General features: G+C 42.0%; 2 protein-coding genes across 2 annotated transcripts; both read right to left on the reverse strand.

Annotated features, from left to right (window-relative positions):
* Positions 1-4,071: 4,071 nt before the first annotated feature.
* LOC118588462 (keratin-associated protein 3-2) lies at positions 4,072-4,371 on the reverse strand. Its single transcript, XM_036194779.1, has one exon. The coding sequence runs from the start codon at positions 4,369-4,371 to the stop codon at positions 4,072-4,074; it is 300 nt and encodes a 99-aa protein (XP_036050672.1).
* Positions 4,372-12,637: 8,266 nt separating this feature from the next.
* Positions 12,638-13,231, reverse strand: LOC118588413 (keratin-associated protein 3-1). Its single transcript, XM_036194706.1, has one exon. It carries the CDS (start codon positions 13,188-13,190, stop codon positions 12,894-12,896), a length of 297 nt encoding a protein of 98 aa, XP_036050599.1. The 5' UTR covers positions 13,191-13,231; the 3' UTR covers positions 12,638-12,893.
* Positions 13,232-22,405: the final 9,174 nt, after the last annotated feature.

Consider the following 22,405-nt stretch of genomic DNA (forward strand, 5'->3'; position numbering starts at 1 on the left):
AACACCAGTAGCACAGACACTGAGAGCAACAATTAATAAATGGGACCTCTTGAAACTGAGAGGCTTCTGTAGGGCAAAGGACACGGTCAATAAGACAAAATGACAGCCTATAGAATTGGAAAAGATCTTCACCAGCGGCACATGTGACAGAGGGCTGATTTCCAATATATAAAGAATTCAAGAAACTAGACATGGAAATACCTAAAAATCCAATTAAAAATGGGCTATATAGCTAAACAGAGAATTCTCAAAGGAAGAATTTCAAATGGCCAAAAGTGTCCAAAAGACATTTAAAAAATTGCTCAGCATCTTTAGTCATCAGGGAGATGCAAATCAAAATGACTCTAAGATACCATCTTACACCTGTCAGAATGACTAAGATCAGAAGCACTACAGATAGCTGTAGCTGGAGAGCTTCTCTCCAGGTCCCACCAAGCCCCAGCAGTCCCATAGTCCATTTATAAAATAAACACACAGACTCTTATATTACTTATAAAGTGTATGACTGTGGCAGGCTTCTTGTTATCTACTTCTATCTTAAATTAACCCATTTCTATTAATCTATAAGTTGCCACGTGGCTTGTGGCTTACCGGTACCTTACATCTTGCTTGTCATGGCAGTGGCTGGCAGGTCTCTCTGCCTCAGCCTTCCACTTCCCAGAATTCTCTTTTCTGCTTGTCCCGCCTATACTTCCTGCCTGGCTACTGGCCAATCAGTGTTTTATTTATTAACCAATCAGAGCAACACATTTGACATACAGAACATTTCATAGCAGAGAGCTTATGTTGGAGAGGATGTGGAGCAAGGGGAACACTCCTCTGCTATTGGTATGAGTGTGAACTTGTACAGCCACTTTGGAAATCAGTGTGACAGTTTCTCAGAAAATTGGGAATTAATGTTCCTCAAGACCCAGCTATACCAATCTTGGGCATATACCCAAGGAATGCTTAATCATACCACAAAGATACATGCTCAACTATGTTCATAGCACTGCATTATTCATAATAGCCAGAACCTGGAAACAACCGAGATGCCCATCAACTGAAGAATGGATTAAGAAATGTGGTATATATATACAATGGAGTACTACTCAGCAGAGAAGAACAATGACATCATGAAATTTGCAGGCAACTGTTTGGAAATAAAAAATACTATCCTGAGTGAGGTAACTCAGACTCAGAAGGACAAACATGTACCCACTCATAAGTGGATACAGACATAAAGCAAAGGATAACCAGACAACAACCCACAACTCCAGAGAAGCTAGCTAACAAGGAAGAACCAAAGAGGGACACATGGATCACCATGGGAAGGGGAAATAGATGAGATCTCCATGAGTAGACGTGATGAGGGGTGAGCAATGGAGGATAGGGGATAGAGGATGAGAACATAAGGGAATGGGATGGTCAAGCTGAAACAGGGATGGAGTGGGAAAGCAATGAAAGAGATACCATGATAGAGGGAGACATTATGGGGATAGAGAGAAACCCAGGGAATAGAGAGAAACCCAGTGCTAGGGAAGTTGCCAGGAATCCCCAAGGATGACCCCAGCTTGTTTTTGTTTTTTGAGACAGGGTTTCTCTGTGTAGCCATAGATGTCCTGGAACTTTCTCTGTAGACCAGGCTGGCCTCAAACTCACAGAGATCTACCTGCCTCTGCCTTGAGAGTTTGGGATAAAAGGCATGTGCCACCTTGCCTGGCTTTATTTTTATTTATTTATTTTAAAATGTGGATTCTAGCAATCAGACTCAAGTTCTTACATTTGCAAGGCAAACACTTTACCAACTGAGCTATTTCCTCAGCCCGGTCTCATTCATTAAAAAATTAATGACATAGTTAGTCATTTATTGAGGAGTAATTCCAGGTGCTGTGACAAAGGTTGGCAGTGAACACAATAAACTTTATCTCTGTCTTCATGGAATTTACAGTCTGTTGGAAAGGCTTATTGTGCATATATTATAAATTGCTGATTTTAGAAATCATAATTAGTTTCTAAGAGCAAAATGAAAAAGGAAAGGATGGTCCTTTGACATTTTCTGGAGACGTTATAAAGAAAAAATGGTGTGCAGATCATCAGATTTTCATGGCTGAAAGATGCCAATCTACTTAGGGTATGCCATTACTTTGTAACTACAATAAAAAGACTTATCATTGTGTATGCAGAATATCATGCCTCTCTAGTTATAAATGAGATTTAAGATTGTATGAATAGACTCAGTTATTAAATAACAAGTACATGATGATAATATTTTTATTGACAAGATATGCAATACTTAATGAAAGTATTTTCTCTTCAGTGGCCTAAGAGACCTGGAAATTACTCTGCTTATAAATAAAGCTAGTGAGACCTGGAAAGGTGAGATAATAGTCCTTAGATGATCTGGTGACTCACTTGCTAAAGACTAAGTAAATATAGGATGCAGGGGCAATGAGCTACGGGTTCTGTAAAATGGAAACCCTGTGCTTGTGATTCTTGAACAAATGGCAGACTTTCAAAGCAGAAACATCAAGAAGCCTATGAGAATGCTCTGGTATATCTCTCTCTAGTGACACTGATGGGCCTCTGAAGATATTTTAAGACAGGTTTATTTAGGCATTTACTGCTCTGTTTTTTCACCTACTCGTTTTTTTGAACACACAAATATTGTTTTGTTTTTATCTCAGGGCTTTTCCAGAGTTTGACCTGTGTATTTCTACATGTGTTGTTTGTTTGTATGCGGATATGTATTATATAGTAAAACCTTATATATATATATATATATATATATATATATATATATATATATATATATATATAATGCAGGTATAATACACATACACACTCAGAAAAGGCTGAGAAAATTTATATATCTATGATATAAATTTATGTATGTTCATAAAAGCAGCTAATGGGTTCAATTAGCCAATTTCTTTCTTTCTCTTTCTTTTTTAGATAGAATCTCCCTGTGTTTCTCAAGCCTGGCCTTGACCTCTCTGTCCTCCCATCTCAGCCTCCTGATCACTGGAGGTACAGCTACAGCTGTACCCAGCTTTGATGGAAGTTTTAGCTCTCGTTCTTCATCTGTTGTCTAAGAGAATCTGACATTCTACTGATTCCTGGACTAACACTTCTGTGATAACAGATGGCAAAGGAGGCATGTATTAGTGTCTAGAGTCGACCACTTTGAGCTTTGTAAATGAAGATGAGACAGAACTGACCCAGATCTTAGAGCTGAATCCCGATCAAATTGGACTAGAGCCCACTTATCCCCTTCCTGTCAAAATTGGATGTGATGATTTTGCTGAGGAATCTTACATTTTTTTCATTTTTCATGCATGTTTTGAATCTGTGTCATAGGTGCTGATCAAATTTCTTCATCTGCTTGCACTGGAGGCTTTAAGATGTGGGAAAGAATTGGGCTATAGAGTCAGACACACCTGGGGTTAAGTTCTGGTTGCCTTAGTAACTAAATTTATAATTATGAGAACACTTAATAGCTTAAGTAGCTTTGCTCATATCATTATGTAGTATTGTTCTGAGGATTCTGTGAGTTTGAAGGAAAGGACAGAAGATGGACATTAAAGACAGACAAGAGGTTAGGATGGCATGCCAGCATACTAGCTCCAATGCTGCCTTCTTCTGGAACTTTCTACCATTAAAAAAAAAAAAGATCCTCTATTTTGAAATACAAGAAACGAATTTCAAACACAACCATAAATAAAGAACATACATGGCCAGGGAAATGCAGTTTATTAGAATACCCATCCAGAGATTATTTTGCCTCTGAAAATACTCAATTCAGGAAATGAGATCCTAGAAACAACATGATCCCAAACCCTATAATTTGAAATCTTAAAGATTTCAATAGCATTTTCATAAGGGAAGACATTCACCTGTTCAAATGAATCACATGATTCCATTTGCATAAGCAAATTTCTCAGCTTTCTTGCCATTAAAATCAAAGGTAGGGTTTTCATAGCCCTGACCATCTGCCTACTTTAACATTGTAACAACATCTGAGACAAGTGGACAGGGGTTAGGCAGCTCCTGGGGTCTGCAGTATCAGTCTCTGAGCAAGGGAGCCACAGGTCAGCAGCACCTTGGGGTGCAGGGCTCCTCACAGCCTGGCTGCACATAGGTGGTGAGGTTGACAGTCAGCAGGTCTGGGGTCGGGTGGCAGGAGTTGAGCAGGAAGCAGGTGGGCACACAGGGCTGAGGAATGTGGCAGGGTGGGGGACAGTTGTCACAGCAGGTGGGCTCCAGTTGCCAAATGGTATGTGGGCAGGTGCTGGGCAGGCAGACTCCACAGCGGCAGGACTTGTCAGAGGAGCAGATGGTGGTGGCAGGGCCGGTGGGGACACTGCAGCAGCGGGCGACACAGCAAGCCATGGTGATGGAGTCTGGTTGGCTTTGGTCCAATGTAAAGATGGAGTCTCTGAGGTTTAAATGTCTCCTGTCAGTCTGGACTCTTTTATATCCTCCCCAGTGGGTGAGAGTCCAATCAGAAGCCATCCTTCTTTTCCTGCTTTTGTTTATGACACCCTTTTCCACAAAGATTATCTAATCAGTTTGGTATTTTCTTGTCTGTTAAGAGTTCCTGCCCTTATTAATTCAGTTGTAGTTTTGACTCATGGAGTCAGTATTTTTGACATAAGATCATCATATTTTTATCTTTACAGCATTTTGCCATGCTCAAGCTGGTGTGAGTTACAAGTAATTTGAGCAAGTGATAACTCATGTACACTTTTAGGTTTGAAATCTTCCTCCCCTCTTCTTAATTTTAAATTATCTACTCATCTATAAATGTGAATATTTCACCTGACAATATAAACTTCAAACATTTTCTTTATTTAGTGATAATAAAGTTCAAGCTCTCCCAGGCAAGCAATGAATCAGACAGGATGATATGGGGTTAGATTCTTTTTCATTGTTTGAAATAAATCTATAGGAAGTGATTTATTTTTTTGGTCTAGTGACCTTTTAAAGGTGGGGTTATGTTTTATTTTTCCATAGCTTCTCTTTTCTTAAAGATGAGCCAAAGTATAAAAACCATTGGAAAGAGAAAAAAATAAACAAATGAAAAACAAAATAAACCAAAACCAATACCAAAAACACTCACTTGCTCTCCTTGATCAGATATTTTATGAAAGGAAAATGAACCTAATTTATTTTCTTTCTTCCTTTCTTCCTTCCTCTCTTTCTTCCTTCCTTCCTTCCTTCCTTCCTTCCTTTCTTTCTTTTCTTTTCTTTTTTTTTTTTTGATTTTTTAAGACAGGGTTTCTCTGTGTAGTTTTGGTTCCTGTCCTGGATCTTGCTCTGTAGACCAGGTTGGCCTTGAACTCATAGAGATCCGCCTGGCTCTGCCTTCCTAGTGCTGGGAGTAAAGGTGTGTGCCTCTGCTGCCCGGCCCCCTAATTCATTTTCACATGAATGACATATACACTTTAAAATAAGACAAAATGGGATTCACAGGAGAAACCATGTGTTTCACAGAGTTAAGAGCAGGTTTAAGATGGCGACTGTAGCAATGCAATGTAGGACTTCATTAAAATGTGTTTTGAACTCTCGTCTGCATATTTATTTGTTTTTCCCTCTTGGATCTTCAACTGGATAGTAAATTCCTCTGAGATGCCTTCTACAGCATTCTTCACCTCAGCTGGCCTTGATTTGTCTTCCTGTCGACAGAAGATGAGACACAACAGTGTCTAACATGCACTAGCTGACGGTTCTGACATCGTCACACGGCTCTAACACAAAGCACTCAGCCCGTGGCATCTAAATTACATAGTCTATTGGATGGAAAATGATTTTTGGTGAAGCACAGAATCCTTGGTGAGTTGTTGTTTAACCAACATGGCATGTCTGAAAGAAGAAGGGTGACTGGATAAGCGTTAGATGCGGCCACCGTGAAGTGTCACGAGTTACACATACAAAGAACAGGCGTTAGGCTTTGTTTGAATGCTGAGTTCATCGTAAGTGAGAATGTTCCCTCTGTCATCTCACTTAGATTGCTGCTTTAGCTTAAAATGTCCTGCGCTAGTTTTCTGCTTCCCAAGCCATTCTTATTCGTGAGGGTTTGGCCCATATACCTCCTTTACAGATTAGTCCTTCCAGATGTTTTCACAATTATCTGTGCTGTCATATTACACATTACAGTCTCCCTTACATTTCTATTGTTCATGCTGGTGCAAGGCCCTTGTGATGGGAACTGTATCCTTGGTCCTGTTTATTTCCTTCAAGCACTTGAGAAGATGCCTGGGCCATCAGAGGCATCTGAGAAATGCTTGGGATGTGAGTGTATGGATGTCTATTGGCCAGCTTGTCTGTGTCTTTAAGGACACATGTGAGTTGTTTATACATTCAGGGAAAACAAACAAACAAACAAAAGTAAGCGTAGGTGCTAGGTGTTGATCTTGAAATGTAAAACAGTTCTAAGCTTAGAGTGAATGAATGTTTGATGATTCAGGCAATTTTCTCCATGTATCTCTGTATCCTTGTGTGACTTCCCTTCAGCTATGAGATTTGTGTTGATGTCATCGGAAAGTATAATTCTGCTGTACACCTTTCAGCTTCATGATGCATGTGTCAAGAGTCCTTGTGTAATTATTGCATTAAACACTGAGACAGCACAGGATCTGGGGGATGGTGGTGTTTATTTACTTTCCAAATAAGGAGATCCTTGACTGCAATCTTTCCATTCCTCTGAAACCATTGTTCAAAACACAGGAAGAATCCTTCTGCAAAAAAAACGAAGTCCCAGTGTCAAAGCATCTTCCAGAGTGTCTAACTAAAGCCCTTTGTCAACCATTGCAGATCCTTAAGGCAACATGGGCAAGCTCTTTTAATGTCTTCCTTTAGCAGCAGGAGGGTTTACACTCACAAGATTGGACACAGGTGGAAACAGAGATCCCTGTCAGATCTGGGGCAGGGGAGCCCTTGTTGAGCAGCCAGCACGATGACACATAGGAATCAGGCACGCAGCAGGGTGGGGGGCAAGTAACGCAGCAGGTGGACTGAAGGAGACTGATCTTGTGTGGACAGGTGCTGGGCAGGCAGACTTCACATGGACAGTATACATCAGAGGAGCAGAGGGTGGTGGCCGGGCCCATGGGAACACGGCAGCATCCTTGGAGACAGGGATTGCAGCCAGTCATGGTGACAGTTTTGTTGCTGAGGAAGGCGATCTTCCACAAAGTTGCCCTGGGAGAGCCTTTTATACCTACCTATTTCAGGGAACATGGCCTTGGCCTTCAGCAGGCTTCCTTGTTGATGTTTGCACAACCCCATACAAATAACACAGGACCTTCTGTTTCAGCCACGGGACATGTGCTCCTGAGCTTTTATTTGGTTGTGTTGCTTCATTCAAACTTGCTTCCTGTGTCAAAATGGTGTCACGTAGTTCTCCATTAACTCAATGATATGTTAACATGCTTGCATTTATCCTGAGTTTCTTCTTGTCCATTCCCTAGAATTTCTTCCTACAAGTGGTCTATATTGAGTGCAAAGTATCAAGAATAATGTTCCCAAAAACTAAGAAAGAGTCCTTCTCAAATTGTGCGCCCGTGATACATTTGGGAAGCCCAAACCTGTAGGACTTTTCTTTTTCTATCAGACACACGTGGTATTTTTGCATGGGTCTGAGGGAATACATGAATGTTGAAGACACACAACATGATTGTGTTCAGAGATAACAGAACTTGCTGGATGATTTCCTATCTACTAGCCCTTCATCAACTAGACATGCAAATAAGTACAAATATGAATATGCCTTTAGTTTTACAAGGGATTGGCTACTTTCTTTACAAATGGAAATAGATTAAAATACAGGTTCTTAGGATGGTATGTGGCCTGAAAAAAATGAGTATGCATTTCTTTACAAACTAGCATATAGAGTTTTTGCTTTTTACAAAAACCAAACCACTGACCTGTCACTTCTGTTGTTCAAAGCCACACTCAGTGTTGACAATGGCCAGTCAGGTGACAGACAGACACCATTTCCAATTTCTTTCCGCTGTAATTCTGTTAGAGTGCTAATGCTTCAAGGTTTAAGTTAGTGTGTCACCACAGTAAAGGCCATTGATGAGCTAACTCATTCACTGGAAGTCAGGTGCTCACTGACTTTCTAGTATGTCCCAAAGGGTCAGGTGAAGACAGGATCATAGAAGATGTAGATGGTCCCTGTCCTTGTGGGGAACATGATCTGATGGAAGCCGCTAGCATTCTTTTAGTATATGATTCTAAAGACATTTAATCAAGAAGTTGGTCAAGCTATGGGGTTTCAGAGCTCAGTTTGTATTATAACTTCTGAGTTGTCAGGCATAAATGAAATCCTTGAATCTACATGGATTTCAATTTTTCAACTGCAAGTCTAGAAAAAAAGTAGCTACCCACTATAATATTATTACTATGATAAAATAACTATTAAATGAGAATTCCTCATGCAAAACCTCCAGCATTGTGTGGGGCATGAAAAATTATTCAATGAATTTTTCACAGATGCTCCTGTGGCTGTTATGAGACATTCCATAAGTGAAATCACTATGGCAGAAGGCTGCTGTGGCAAAGGAAGCTTCAGTGGAGGAGTTGGATTAAGATTTTTTTTTTAATCAGAAGTGTTTAGAAAGAAGTGCATTTCATGAACAAACAAACAAACAAACCTAATGGCCTCTGTTAACCCACTCTAGAAGTTTACTTATGACACGTCCAGAAAACTGTCTCCTAGCTGAAGTTGGCAATCCTTATTAACCAGCACAAAGTATTTGTTATCTGTAATGTTTCTGGAGAAATCTATAATGCAGTGTGTGAAAACTGAAAGACATTTTAGATGTGGTCTGGCTAACCAATCTGTTTTACTGACTTAAGACCAGAAACCCAGAAATCTTTTTTTTTTTTCATTGATGATTTTTTAATAGTATTTTTATTTTATAATTAACTTAATTTCAAATATCAGCCACGGATTCCCCCATCCTCCCTCCTCCCACCCCCCAGCCCTCTCCCCAATACACCCCCAACTCTCACCTCCTCCAAGGCAAGGTCTCTAGCCTGGCAAACTCAGCCACGGTAGGTCTAGTCCCCTCCACCCTACACCAAGGCTGAGCAAAGTGTCTCAGCATAGGCCCCAGGCTCCAAAAAGTCAGCCCATGCATCAAGGACAGGTCCTGGCTCCACTGCCTGGGGGCCTCCCAAACAGTTCAAGCTAATCAACTGGCCCATTTATCCAGAGGGCCTGGTCCAGTTCCATGGGGGCTCCTCCACCATTGTTTCACAGTTCATGTGCTTCCACTAGTTTGGCTATTTGTCCCTTGCTTCCTCCAACCATGGTCTCAACATCTCTAGCTCGTAAAATCCTTCCTCTCTCTCACCAACTGGACTCCCAGGGAAACCCAGAAATCTTAAGAAACTTGTTCAGGGCTGCAGAAGCAACGAAGCAGTGGGGCTTTTTAATGACCCAAGGGCCTTTGCATGCTAAATCCTGTGGTGGGTGTAGTTACACATTTAGAGCTATTTTCAGTGTCAAAATCTAAACTTTTATCCCTTACAAGTGTGACAATGGGATGATGATATATATGATGATATAAATATCACACACACACACACACACACACACACACACACACACACACACACGTATCATATGTTGGTGTCACATGTACACTGAAACTTACAAACTGATGAGCAAAGAAATGAAGAAATTAAAAAACATATTTAGGAAAGCCATTTGGGAAAAATGCATATTTCCCCAAATGAAAGGATGTCCTTTTGGAGAGAAAGCTGAGAACAGCTGGTGAAGTCACGGTGAGAAGCTTTCCTGGGACAACTCATTGCTGTGGATGAGGTGGTCTGTATTCTTGGGTCATTCAGTCCTCATCACACTTCTGAGACATAAGCAGAGGATGGAATAATAACATGGAAAATTAGGCTGCAGATAGGAGGGAGGGTGGCAGAGAGAGAGAGAGAGAGAGATAGATAGAGAGAGAGAGAGAGAGAGAGAGAGAGAGAGAGAGAGAGAGAGGAAGAATTGCTGCAAAGTCCCCAAGGTAAGGAAATATTCAATTATACAATTAGGTTGCAACAGTCTGGCTACTTTCTGGAAAGACTTTACTGTATTTAGGCTGTTCATCACAACCAAGGGAATAACACAGAGATTTTTTTTCCAAGAGGAACATATATTTGTGCTGTCAGAACTTAGATGCGATTCTGCAGTATAAAGAATATTTCACTTCTGTCTAATATTATTATGGATATTTCAGTGACATGACAGTATAAGCCGCTTGAACAAGTCAACATCTAAGCATACTTGAGGCTTCTGTAAACTCATGGGACCTCACGTGAGGGAACAAGAAACAATAAATTCACACAAAAATGATTATTCAGGAAGACAGCACTTATCCAAACCTCTTCTTGCTTGTTTTCTTTTGCAGTAAATACCTGAGCAATGAGTGTTCGGTTGATGTAAAAATGTAAATTACAGCATAGGGCACTCAACCCAAAAGACATTTTGGTAAAAAAAGATGCCTAAAAATGAAAGCAGTTTTGTGTTAAGTGTCTTGATCCACAGTATTGTTGATTTATAGGTCTTTGGCCTCTCAGTCCTCTATGTTTTATGCTGTGTAATTTCTAATTTTACAGTTTGAGATATTTTGTCCAAGATAGGTCGTACACATACACATGTGCACATACTCCACACACATATGTATGCACACACATGTACACTTTTAAGATTTTCCAAGCAAGCTAGTTCTCATGCTGAAGTGTTTACATATTTACTAGTCTCCCACTTCAAAGGGAAAAATTAAAACATAACACAAAATTAAGTTTCCATTTATTTAAAAGTTATTTTCTTGATCCAGCTGGGATCTCCTGCTCCCCTAAGCTTTCTTTCCCTCAAATCTTGCCCTTCATTACTTCCACTGTCGTCTAGGTTGTTCATGCAGATCTTATCCATTTCTCTGTCATTGGGTGATCCCTAGGTCTTTCCTAGGGTCCCGTTTTCTAGGTAGCCTCCCTGGAGTTGTGTAGCAGTCTAGTCATCTTTGTTTTACATCTAGTATCCTCCTATGAGTGAGTACATACCATGTTTGTCAACAGACCATGATAAATGAAGACCACATGAGAATAGGAAGAGGCAGAGTGCTCGAGAGGTCCCCAGAAATCCACAATGATATATCCTCTGTAGACTGCTGGCAGTGGTTGAGGGAGGGCCTGATCTGACCTAGTCTGGTGATCAGATGACTAAACACCCTAGCAGTTGTCTTGGAACTCTCATCCAATAACTGATGGAAGTGGATGCAGAGATCCTCAGCCAGGCCCCAGGTGAAGTTCCAGGTGTCCAACTGTCGAGAAGGAGGAGGGACTGCAAGAGCGTGAATTGTTGAATCCAAGATTGCAAAAAGCACAGGGACAAATAGCCAATCGAATGGAAGCACATGAATTATGAACCAACGGCTGTGGAGCCCCCAGCTGGATCAGGCCCTCTGGATAAGTGAGACAATTGAATAGCTTGAACAGTTTGGGAGGCTCCCAGGCTGTGGGACCAGGACCTGTCCTTGGTGCATAAGCTGGCTGTTTGGAACCTTGGGCTTACACAGGGACACATGTTCAGCCGGGAAGGAGGGGACTGGACCTGCCTGTACTGAATCCACCAGGTTTATATGAGTCCCCATGGGTGTCTTGGTCCTGGAGGACATGGGAATGGAGGGGAGGGGCTGGGGGGAAGATGGGAGTGGGGCGGGAGGGGGAGGACAGGGGAACCCATGGCTGATGTATAAAATTAAAACACATAATAATAATAATAATAATAATAATAAGTTATTTTCAGGGGTCAGGGATTTAGCTCAGTGGTAGAGCGCTTGCCTAGCAAGCGCAAAGCCCTGGGTTTGAGCCTCAGCTCCACAAATATATATATTCAAAGTTTTAGTAGCATAGATATAATTTTGCAATGTCTCTCTTTGCCACTGGACTTCAGAGCCTGGAAGGGATGCCTAACTCTCCCCAAGTGTTCTCCAGAAAACGCCTGTCTATGAAGCTAAATGTTTCTTATGAAGCTAATTTATGAAAACAAAGTCGAAAGAGGAAAACATGGATTAAGTTGATTAGGGAGAAGTCCACACTCTACTGCTCTACTGCAAACTCACGGCACACTCTAGCATAATGAAGGCTCCTAGAAGCCTTCCCGTGAGGGGCGCTGCTCTCTCGAGAATCAACTGTGGGTGCATTGACTTGTATTTAGAGTTTGGAATTTCAAAATTACCTCGATTATGAGCATAAATTTTGCTGACTGTGAGTAAGGGGGAGATATTATTTCCACATGCTAGCACAACAATCATTTTTTCTTAGTTAACCAAGGAAGAAACAAGAATTGAATAAAAATTTAAACATTATATTCATGTCTAGATCCTACATGGCGCAGTATACAGCTCCAAAAATATTCATTAAATGGAAAGATCCTCAAAAAGGACCTGTTGGGGTCTTCCTTTTCCAAATGATCACAAATACTCATTCATATATGACTTTGAAATGAATTTCAGCATAAGATTCTCACTATGTTGGGATGGGTCTTAGGTTGTATAAGAACCTACTTTCAGGTAGAGCTTGGCATTCCTCTTTCCCTAAGAGGAAACACATAAATAAACAGCTATGAGGCCATGAATGCTAAGCCAGAATGAACTTTATTAATGAGTAGTCCAAATGGTTATCTCTCAGAAAGGAGGAGCAGAGCTCAAAAGAGAGAAGGCATCCATCTGTGCCCAAAGGAACAAGGCATTAAGAACTTAAGCATGTCCATGGGTCTCTGTTCCTGGGCCCTGGGGTTGATGAAACTTTGATGCAGGCAGAGGCAGTTGTGGAAGGGCAGGTGATGGGGAGGATCCTGAGCAGCCAGGCCCCTGAACCTGGGAGAAAGACTTGACTGGTTAACAGCAGGGCTCACAGGGACTCTCACAACCAGGCTGGACATAGGTGGTCAGGTTGATACCACTCAGGCCGGGAGTCGGGTGGCAAGAGTTGAGCAGCCAGCAGGTTGGCACGTACACTTCAGGTTGGCAGCAGGGTGGGGGGCAGGGGTCACAGCAGGTGGGCTGCAGAAGGCTGATCTCATGTGGGCAGGTGCTGGGCAGGCAGACTCCACAGCGGCAGGACTTGTCAGAGGAGCAGATGGTGGTGGCAGGGCCGGTGGGGACGCTGCAGCAGCGGGCGACACAGCAAGCCATGGCTTTGGGAGTTGGGTTGAGGTTGGGTTGAGAGGAGTAGTCAGTTGATGTCTGAATGCTTCTGACTTCTGCCCTGGCTTTTATATACCTGCCTCACTGGGCGTCAACCTATTGCCAAGATATTTTCCCCATGTTTCAGTTTATGGCTGCTTCCATAAAATCCACCTAATTACTTAAGTGTTTATTACCTAAGACACATTCCATACCTCATAAAAGGGATTCAGGTTGTTTTGTTGTCAAATGAGGACTCTTCACATTGGCCAGTCGTCATTGCAGAGAGAGCTTCATCATTTTAGTCTTCAAAGGCATGGAGCCATTATCTTCCAATCATTACACATCACTAATAGTGGCGTGGAATGGCAAGTATCTGCAACACTTCCCTGTGCTCTGTGTCTCTTCCACAGATGAACACTTCATTGGATTTTGGATTTCTCTTCTTCCAGCAACCATGAGTTTCCATGAGGTAGTTTAGGCTCTCTGACTGAGAAAGTGAGAAAAAAATTATATCTTGTGGCTCCAAGAAGTTGAGTCTCAAAGGAGTGGATGGAGTGTATAGGGAGTAGGTTGGAGAATGTGCAAAGAAGTAATTTTCTACAGAATTCTAGAAAATCATGTGTTTTCTATCCCATTGTATATGCTTTGAATAATGACTTGGGAGGGGCATGTGGATGGCCATCAAGAGCCATATGGGTAACAAGGACCAGGGTCCTCATAACTTCATCAGACTATGTTATGTGCTTAGATTATTTATAACTTACAGATGAGTTATGTTGGGATTTAAGGATGAAGGAGTACAGTATTCCTAGAGTGAGTTCCATGAACAGCTGCTCCAAGGGACCCACAAAGGAGACTCTTAATCAAGTGTGTGGAGTACCAACTTCCCCACTGGGGGGTTTCTCAGAGCGTTCCATATCCTAGAAAGCTCTGGAGGTTTTCAGTAAGATGATGTAACAAATTTCCCTCCAGCCTCCTTGACCGCATACTCCTAGTTTATTTTTATAACTGAGAAGTCAGTATTCTCTGGAGCATGCTGGCATTTGAAGTCAACTGTGTGTCTCCACGTTCCATGTTCTTTATTGCTTCATATGTCCTCTTGCCATGGGGTTGTTGTTCCTAGCAGAAAGACGAAGGCTGTCAACATCAGTGTAAGGTAGATAGGAAATGTGAGTCCAGTTTATCAAAAGTCCCAGGACCATAAGAGAAGCTGACTTTGCAGTCTATTTTTCTTAATCAAAATACTATGCTATACAAAGGAGATGAGTTGGAGATAGGGGAAGAGATTGGGGCCATATTTGTGTGATGTAGGGAGATATGGTTCCTGCCACAGAGGATGGCATAATTGGATTGGTTTCCTAGGTAGGTTCCTATTGCCGTGGTAAAGATCATGACCATGAACAACGTAGGGAGGCAAGAGTTTACTTGGCTTACATAGCTCATGTCACAGACCATTGAGGAACATCAGGACAGGATCCTGGAGGCAGGAGTTGATGCAGAGGCTTTGGAGGAATGTTGCTTACTGGCTTTCTCCTCCTAGCTTGTTCAGGTTGTTTTCTTACACAACTGAAGACCACCTGCTCAGGGGTGGCACTGCTCAGAGTGACCTGGGCCCTCCCACATAAACCGTTAATCAAGAAAATGCCCCAGACTTGTCTGTGGGGCAATCTGATGGAGACATCTTCTAGGTTGAAGTTTTCCATTCCCAGATAAGCCCAGCTGTGTCAAGCTGTCCAAAAATATTTAACCTGGATATTAGCGGTAGATAGAAAAACTTAACTTGGGATTTCTCATCACATTATTCAGTCTTGGGGAACCACTTTCTAGGTGACAATTAGTTTCTATAGTTTATACTAATATTTTTTAAAGATAACTGTGACACTAATCCTCCACTAAAACATAGCATTTATTTTACATATGCAGTGTCCCAGGCATAGTACTAAGTATTTAATATGCATTTTCTTTCTATAGCATATAAGACCAGGACTATCACTATGCCCATTTTATAGGTTATAAAAGAGCAAAGATATAATATTATTGGGTGCAAAGTTACATAGCTAATGAAGAATGGCTTATCTAACATCAATGGCTCATGCACTGAGTGATATATAATATATTATGTGTAATATGTGTGTGTGTGTGTATGTGTATGTGTGTGTATGTGTATGTGTGTGTGTGTACATACATATATCCATACCGAGGAGTCAAGTCTAACAAGTGCTCTACCCTTGAGCTATATCTTCAATCCTAAACTTCATGTAATTGTTGATTATATATTGTTTTCTTTTTCATTTACTAACTCATTAAAAAATGACCTATGTTGTGCCAGAAGGAAACACGTTAACATGAGGCCTGACAGGGAGATTGCAACTGAGGGTGGCTACTATGATTTGAGCAGGCAGAGGTTGTTCTTGCCAGGGTGGCTGGGAAACAGTGAAGAATTAAGATAGGAGACAATGTTAAAGAAGTCAGCCAGTGGCTGGTGAGGTAGGATTTTCTAGGATATTCTACAGAGTTTAAGTTTTATTCTAAGGGCACTGAAATTTCACAGGATGATTTACATATCTTGAACTTATTTTAAAATTGATTTGTAATTTTAAAAATACATATTTAGGGGTTACAATATGTCATTTCAATACCTGGATCCAATATGTAACAGCCTGATTAGGGTAACTGGCATATCTCTTATCTCAGACATGACGCTTCTTTGTGTTTGAAACATTCAAACTCACTTCTGATAGCTATTTTGACACATTCAATTAATTGGCAAGTATCATTATCCTACTGGGCCACAAAAAAATTAGAAGTTATTTACTCTACCCAGTTGATTTAAAGCAGAGAGTGATAGGTTTCGTGTTTGAAGGAAAATGCCTTGCCCAGAGCTGGCATGGAAACAGACTGAATTATGGAGTCCAGATGAGAGGATGGACATTGATGCCAGTGGCTGATGAGCAATGACAAGAAAGGGTTGAGTCTGGGTGACATTTGAAAGGAGAGGTGGTGTGGTTGCTGAGTAAGAGGCTGTGTACAAACCTAGTATCCTGTCCAGGTCTCAGACCTACTCACGGGAAGGGGCCCTGAGCAAAAGCTGCCTGGGTGGTGAGGAAAGTGGAGGATATTGCCTTCAGTTTGGGGCTGGCAGGGCCAAGCCTGTGAGGGGAGCGGGGCTGGAGTGAAGTGCTGTAGGCTTGAGCACATGGATGGAAATTTTGCTTACCACCTTCCAAACAGAGGCTGATGATGCTTTTTATGTGTGTTAGTCACACTGTGTTGTGAGCCTGCCTGTGCCTAACCAACAACCACCTCCCAAGAACTCCATGGATTTCCGGGTTGATCTTGGGTGAACCCTCCCACTCCGGCATCTCCTGAATCAGCAGCAATGCTAGCAGCCTCCCACTTGTGGGCCACTCAGTATTTCTGAAGTCATTTGGAGTAGTTCATCTCATCACAGTAGTAGAACACAGAGAACTTTGGAGTTCCTCATTTTAATAAAACTGGCTGTGAGTAAAACCATTTAGGTCTGTCTTACCTGACTCCCACGACCTTTCACGTTTCTGTTGAATTTCTTTATAAAGGAGATGGAAAGGAAGCATGGCTGTCATTGGGGCTACTAGGAATATTAATCCTCTCATTGAAGAATGCTCACTTTGTGAAGCATACACGCAAAGGATTTTGGGTCTAGGTTTAAATGGTGGACCCCCCCCCCCCACAGCTGAATTGTGTTTTTCTCTAGTTTGTAGTTATAGTCAAGTTTGGCATAACTCTCTCTGTATGTATTTTTTAGATTTATTTTATGTGTATGAGTGTTCTGCCTACATGTATTTATGTGTAACAGGTGCATGCCTGGTGCCTGTGTAGGTTGGAAGAGGGCACTGGATCTGGAAGCTGGAGTTAGAGGCATCATGTGGGTGCTGGGAACTGAATCCAGGTCCTTTGCAAGAGCAGCAAGTGCTCTTAACTGCCAAGTCATCTCTCCAGCCCCAAACTTGACCTAACTGTACTACCTTGCACTGAAAATGACCTTCAAGTTGTATTACTTTTTTTAAAAAAATTTATTATGTATACAATGTTCTGTCTGCATATATGGCTGCAGGCCAGAAGAGGGCACCAGATCTCATTACAGATGATTGTGAGCCACCATGTGGTTGCTGGGTATTGAACTCAGGACCTTTGGAAGAGCAGTCAGTACTCTTAACCACCAAGCCATCTCTCCAGCCCCCTGTATTACTTCTATTTAAGAGAGTAGTGATGTTTTCTGAAGTCAGCTGGTATTCACTGCTGTTGTGTGGGTGTGTAAAAGAGGAAATTCTCACTCTGTCCTGTGGACTTATGAGATCTCAATGGGCAGGCCAGAATAGATCTCAACGTGTTTGGTCACATGGCACATATAATATTCTTGAAAGTTTTTGCTTACCCAGCTTCCTCTGGCTGGAATTCTAAACAATGTTTTGGGGGGACTGTAGGTTCACTTCAGTTCTCATGTATTGTTGTGGTCTACAGAATATGCAGAGGGAAATAGAGAATCATAAACAGTGAACTAACACAGAAATATGTACTTTCACTAAAGCTAATGTGACTAGGAAAATGGACTCTGAGTGACAATTCTTTGTTTTTAAATTATTTTATATGTATGGAATGTTCATGACTGATGCATCAGATTCCCTGGAAATGGTTGTGAGTTGTAGGTGCTGTGAACTGAACGCAGGTCCTCTAGAAGAGTTGGAAGAGCAGTCGGTGCTTTTTTTTTTTTTTTTTGAGACAGACTCCTGGCTGTCCTGGAGTTCAATATGTAGACCAGGCTGGTCTCATAGAAATTCTCCTGCTTCTACCTTCCAAGTGCTGGTATTAAAGGTATGTGCTACCATTCCTGACTAGCAAATGGTCTTATCTACTGAAGCATCTCTCCAGCCCCTGAGTTATATGTCTGAGAGTGAGGAAAAAATGTTATCAGGTTACTAAGTGAAATCTATTGTTGAGATATTTAAATTTAAATTCATAATATTTAAATACTATAATTTATATTATAAATAATATTAATATTATAAATATTTAAATCTATAATTATTCTGTAGTAGCCTTAAAAGACTTACAGGTCAAATACATGTATCTTTTGTTTGTGTATGTGAATGTGTGAGTGTGGGTGCCTGTGGGCCTCAGAAGAGAGTAACAGAGTCCCTGGAGCTGGAGCTACAGGAGGTTGTGGGTTCTGGGACCTGAACTTGGGTCTTCTGCAAGAGCAGTATATGCTTTTAATTGTTAAGCCACCTGGCCCTAAAATGTTTTATTTTTAAGTTTTAGTTGACACTGGGACTTCAAAATATTTGTAATTGCAAGTTTACTAAAATGTATATCTATATACAATGATATAGAATAACAACAAATTCATATAATTTTTAAAAGTATGACTCTAAGGGCTTTCCATGTATTATGCCATTTAATTCTTACAACACTTTGTAAAAGTTACTAAGGTTGCTAATCCTCTCATTTATTGGTAAGGGCTAAGGGAATGGAACCAGAATTGAACCAAGGAGTTTCTGGTTTCACAATCTGTTGTTATCTGACTATACATTAATCTATAATGTTACTATTATTATACTTCTATTAAAATAATAATAATAATATAATTTGGTTTATTCCCACTAGTGGTTAAGCACCTTCCATGTAACTTGTCCTGTGTTAGGAGACGTCGGCTATGCAAGGGCAAGCAGGACCCAGGCATACTCTGAAGCATCCTTGTGTCTACTGGGGTTCACAGAGGATGTGGCGCTGCAGTGCAAGGTAGAGGGGGGAAGGCATTGCAGTGGCAGCGAACAGCAGCAGCAAACGCTAGGAGCAGGGAAGAACTGAATGTCCACAGACAACAGTGAGCAGAGACTGTTCTGTCCACAAGCTCACAAGACTGGGTCTAGCTGTGGAAGCACAGGATGAGGTCAGTCTAACCAGGTCAACCACTGACAACCAAGGAAACACTAGATATGGCTGTTATTGTCACACTGATATGGTGTTGAAGAAATGAATGAAATACCACATTAAGATGGTTGAAGCAGTGTGTGGAATACAGTAATTGCTCAGCCAACTGTTCTAGTAGGTGTGTTGGGTGTTGAGTACGTGGACTGAAGCTGGGCTCTCTTACTGTGGTGGCTGGAGGGGAAGTTGAGGTTTTAGCTTCATAGTGTCTCATTTCTGGGAAGTCTTTGTCCAGAAGTGCTAATAGCTCTCTGCTGCCCCGGCCAGCGGGGTTTCAACAGAGGTGACCCACCTGTGGGAGCGAATGAAAGGACAGGGCGACACGAAAAGACGGACAGCAAGACAGTATTCTGATCAAGCCGCCACACTTTATTTTCCTCCACATGGCTTATATAGCATAAGAGGGGAAGGGGCAGGAAGGAGGGAAGGGGAAGGGACGTGGAAGGCATGCAGTATGTGGGAGATGGGAGACGTGCAGGTCTTACAACTGCAGGAAGTCTGCTAAGGTGACTGGTCAGGGGCCATTTGTTCTGTTGCTAGGCTACCTGACCATGGAATGCTCTTTACATTTGGTTGCCATGGCCCCTGACTGTGGAATGTTCTTATCTTTGGGAGCCTCCGGTTAGCAAACAGGTGTTATTGCTCTAAGGGAGGGTGGTGGGTTTATGACTTGTTCTCTGGCTTAGCTACTACTTTCCATGGTTCATGTTTGGTTCCTGAAATCTTGGTCCCTAACACTCTGCCTTGCTCTGCTGGAGTCCTGGGATGTTGCCTGTATGTGGACATGAGAATTACAAAGAACCAGCTGGACCCAGGAGCAATTCTCCGTCAGTTTCTTTCTGTCTTTCTTTGCTTTTTTCTTCTTTTACTTCTTTGCTCTTGGGTTTTCATGAACACTTATGATTTGTATTGAAGGGATGCCATTTAAATACACTTAGAAAATGTAGCTGGGGTATGGGATATAATGGAACCACTGATCCTAGTTGGTCAGTAAGGGAGAATTTGTTTTCTTGGTCAGCTGTGGAGAGAGAAGAGAGCAAAAAGGAAGAAACATTACATGAGAACATTCCCACAAGTAGCCAAAAGTGGTTTGATTTTTTTAAAAAAATAAGGACTTACTATAAATCCCAGGCTGCCCTTGGACTGGCAACCCTCCTACTACAGCCTCTTGAGTGTTGAGTGTTGGGATTATAGCCTTGTGCCATCGTGCTTGGGTACATGCTTGGTTTTTAAGAGTAGATTAATTGGACAAAGGACCAATCACTCAGTAGAGTGAGACATCACTGGGAGTAATCCCTTCCTGTTGGCACAGCTATTTCCCACACACACACTAGTGCCTGGCTCCTTCTGTCCTTTTAATATTCTAAAGGGTTTTTTGCTCCCAAGGAAATAGATTTGAATAAATAGGAGCAGGACACATTATCTACCAAGTACCTACTACGTGTCAGGCACACACCGATAAATGGCTTTGTTGAGTACTTCTAGCAGTTCTGAGACATCGAACCCTCACTAAACAATTAAAAACAGTTTTGGGGAATCTCTGAGAGCCATCTACATTAGTGTGAGTAGATCTGAGGTTTCTAACTTGTGGTTTCTGATTCCTCTCATCCTCCTTTGTTTCCCTCCTTCGGTGGAAACACTACACAAGTTATTTGTTTCACTTAGCGCACGCTGACACATAAAACAAGACCTTGGCTTCCTCCCAAAGCCGCTCCTGCTCTATCCCTGGCCTTTTACAGCTTTCTTTCATTCTAGTCCCTTCTGCTCACTAACACAGTGAGTGTTGGGATAACGTTTATAAAACAAGAACCTCATAGTTCTCCAAGTGCTAGGTCAAAATTCTGTTATTTTGTCTCCCCCGCCATCTCCTGAGTGGAGAACCCTGGATCCCTTCTCATCTGGACTCTTTGTAACCATCACTCCCAAACACGGCCATTTCTAACTCTCCTCCAACTCCCTCATCTTCCCTGATGACAACTTCTCTGGAGATGCTGAGTTGCCTTTTCATCCCACAGGGCTGCTAACACACAAGGGAGGTGAGAAAAGAGTATGCTTAGAAACACACAGGCCTGATGTGAAGTCACACTGATTGTTTTGGATTAGCATCTGTCACGCTTACAAACACAACTCTGCTTAGCTCACAAATCCTCAGCTTCACCCAAAGCTTCCATGCTTCGGTAGATGTGGTGATTCACACATTCTCTTTTCAAAATCCCCCCAAATCACTTTATGCCTTGGACTTCTAAAATGATTGTACCTATGGGTGTTTAAAGAGCACCATGGGATTCAGGCTTCTTCCACTCAAGTTATGGTCTGGAGCATGTCAGGAACCAACCGAGGGTCTTCCCAGGTACCAGCCTCTCCCTGTAAGAAACTTTCTGTAGAAAGTGTGGAGATTTCTCAACTATCGAGTACTGTGGTGTAGGGCAATCTTTCTAGTTTCTAAACTAGACTCAGTGTGGCCCAAATATGATTCTCTGATATTCCCTCTAAAGTACACAAACTAGTAATTCCCCACAATCCACTGTGATAAACAACCAAAGAGAGTGAGTGAAAAGTCTGAACAAATAATTAAAAAAAAATCAAAGGAGGCAAATATAAGAGGGGTTAGTCAGGAGACATGAACTACGTGCACTATTTGTATTGAATTAATTTAATACAAACGATCTTCAAGTTGTTGGTTAGGTGGTTAAAAGGGCTTAAAGAAACCCCCAAGACATCGTAAATTTAGTACATGCAGAACACGTTCATTTTGAAGGAAAGAAGAAAAGAATGGAAGCGTACAAATTTAGAGAGGGCGTTACCCTGAAAAGTAAAACACCTCTTTGGAGAGGCGTGGCTGGCCAGCTGGTGTGATGGACTGACTGAGAAGAGCCTTGGAGCTGCTTCTGTGAGGATGGAGAGAACTGCAAAGTGAACTCAAGTGCAGCCAGGGCGAGGACCCGTGCTGCCTGCTGGAGTGCAGCAGCATCCTAAGGTGATAATCCTGGCATCAGAGTAAGCAGAAAGCACTGAAGAGAAGGGACAGGGCCCTCCTCTGCAGACTGTGCAGTTTTCCTCTCTTGCCCCCTAGTGGTCAGGTCTAGCAGAGCTGCCGGCAGAGCAACACTGGGGGATCAGATGGTGCGGCAAGCTCCTCAACCAGCGAGGAAGAACGACCACCATTCGAGGATTCTTCTCAGATCACACTTTATTGGAGCGCCTCTTGATTAAGGGAGAGTGGGAGGTGAGGGGCCCCAAGAACCAAAAGGCAG

This window comes from Onychomys torridus, chromosome 8, assembly GCF_903995425.1.
Source record: "Onychomys torridus chromosome 8, mOncTor1.1, whole genome shotgun sequence".
Taxonomy (NCBI): domain Eukaryota; kingdom Metazoa; phylum Chordata; class Mammalia; order Rodentia; family Cricetidae; genus Onychomys; species Onychomys torridus.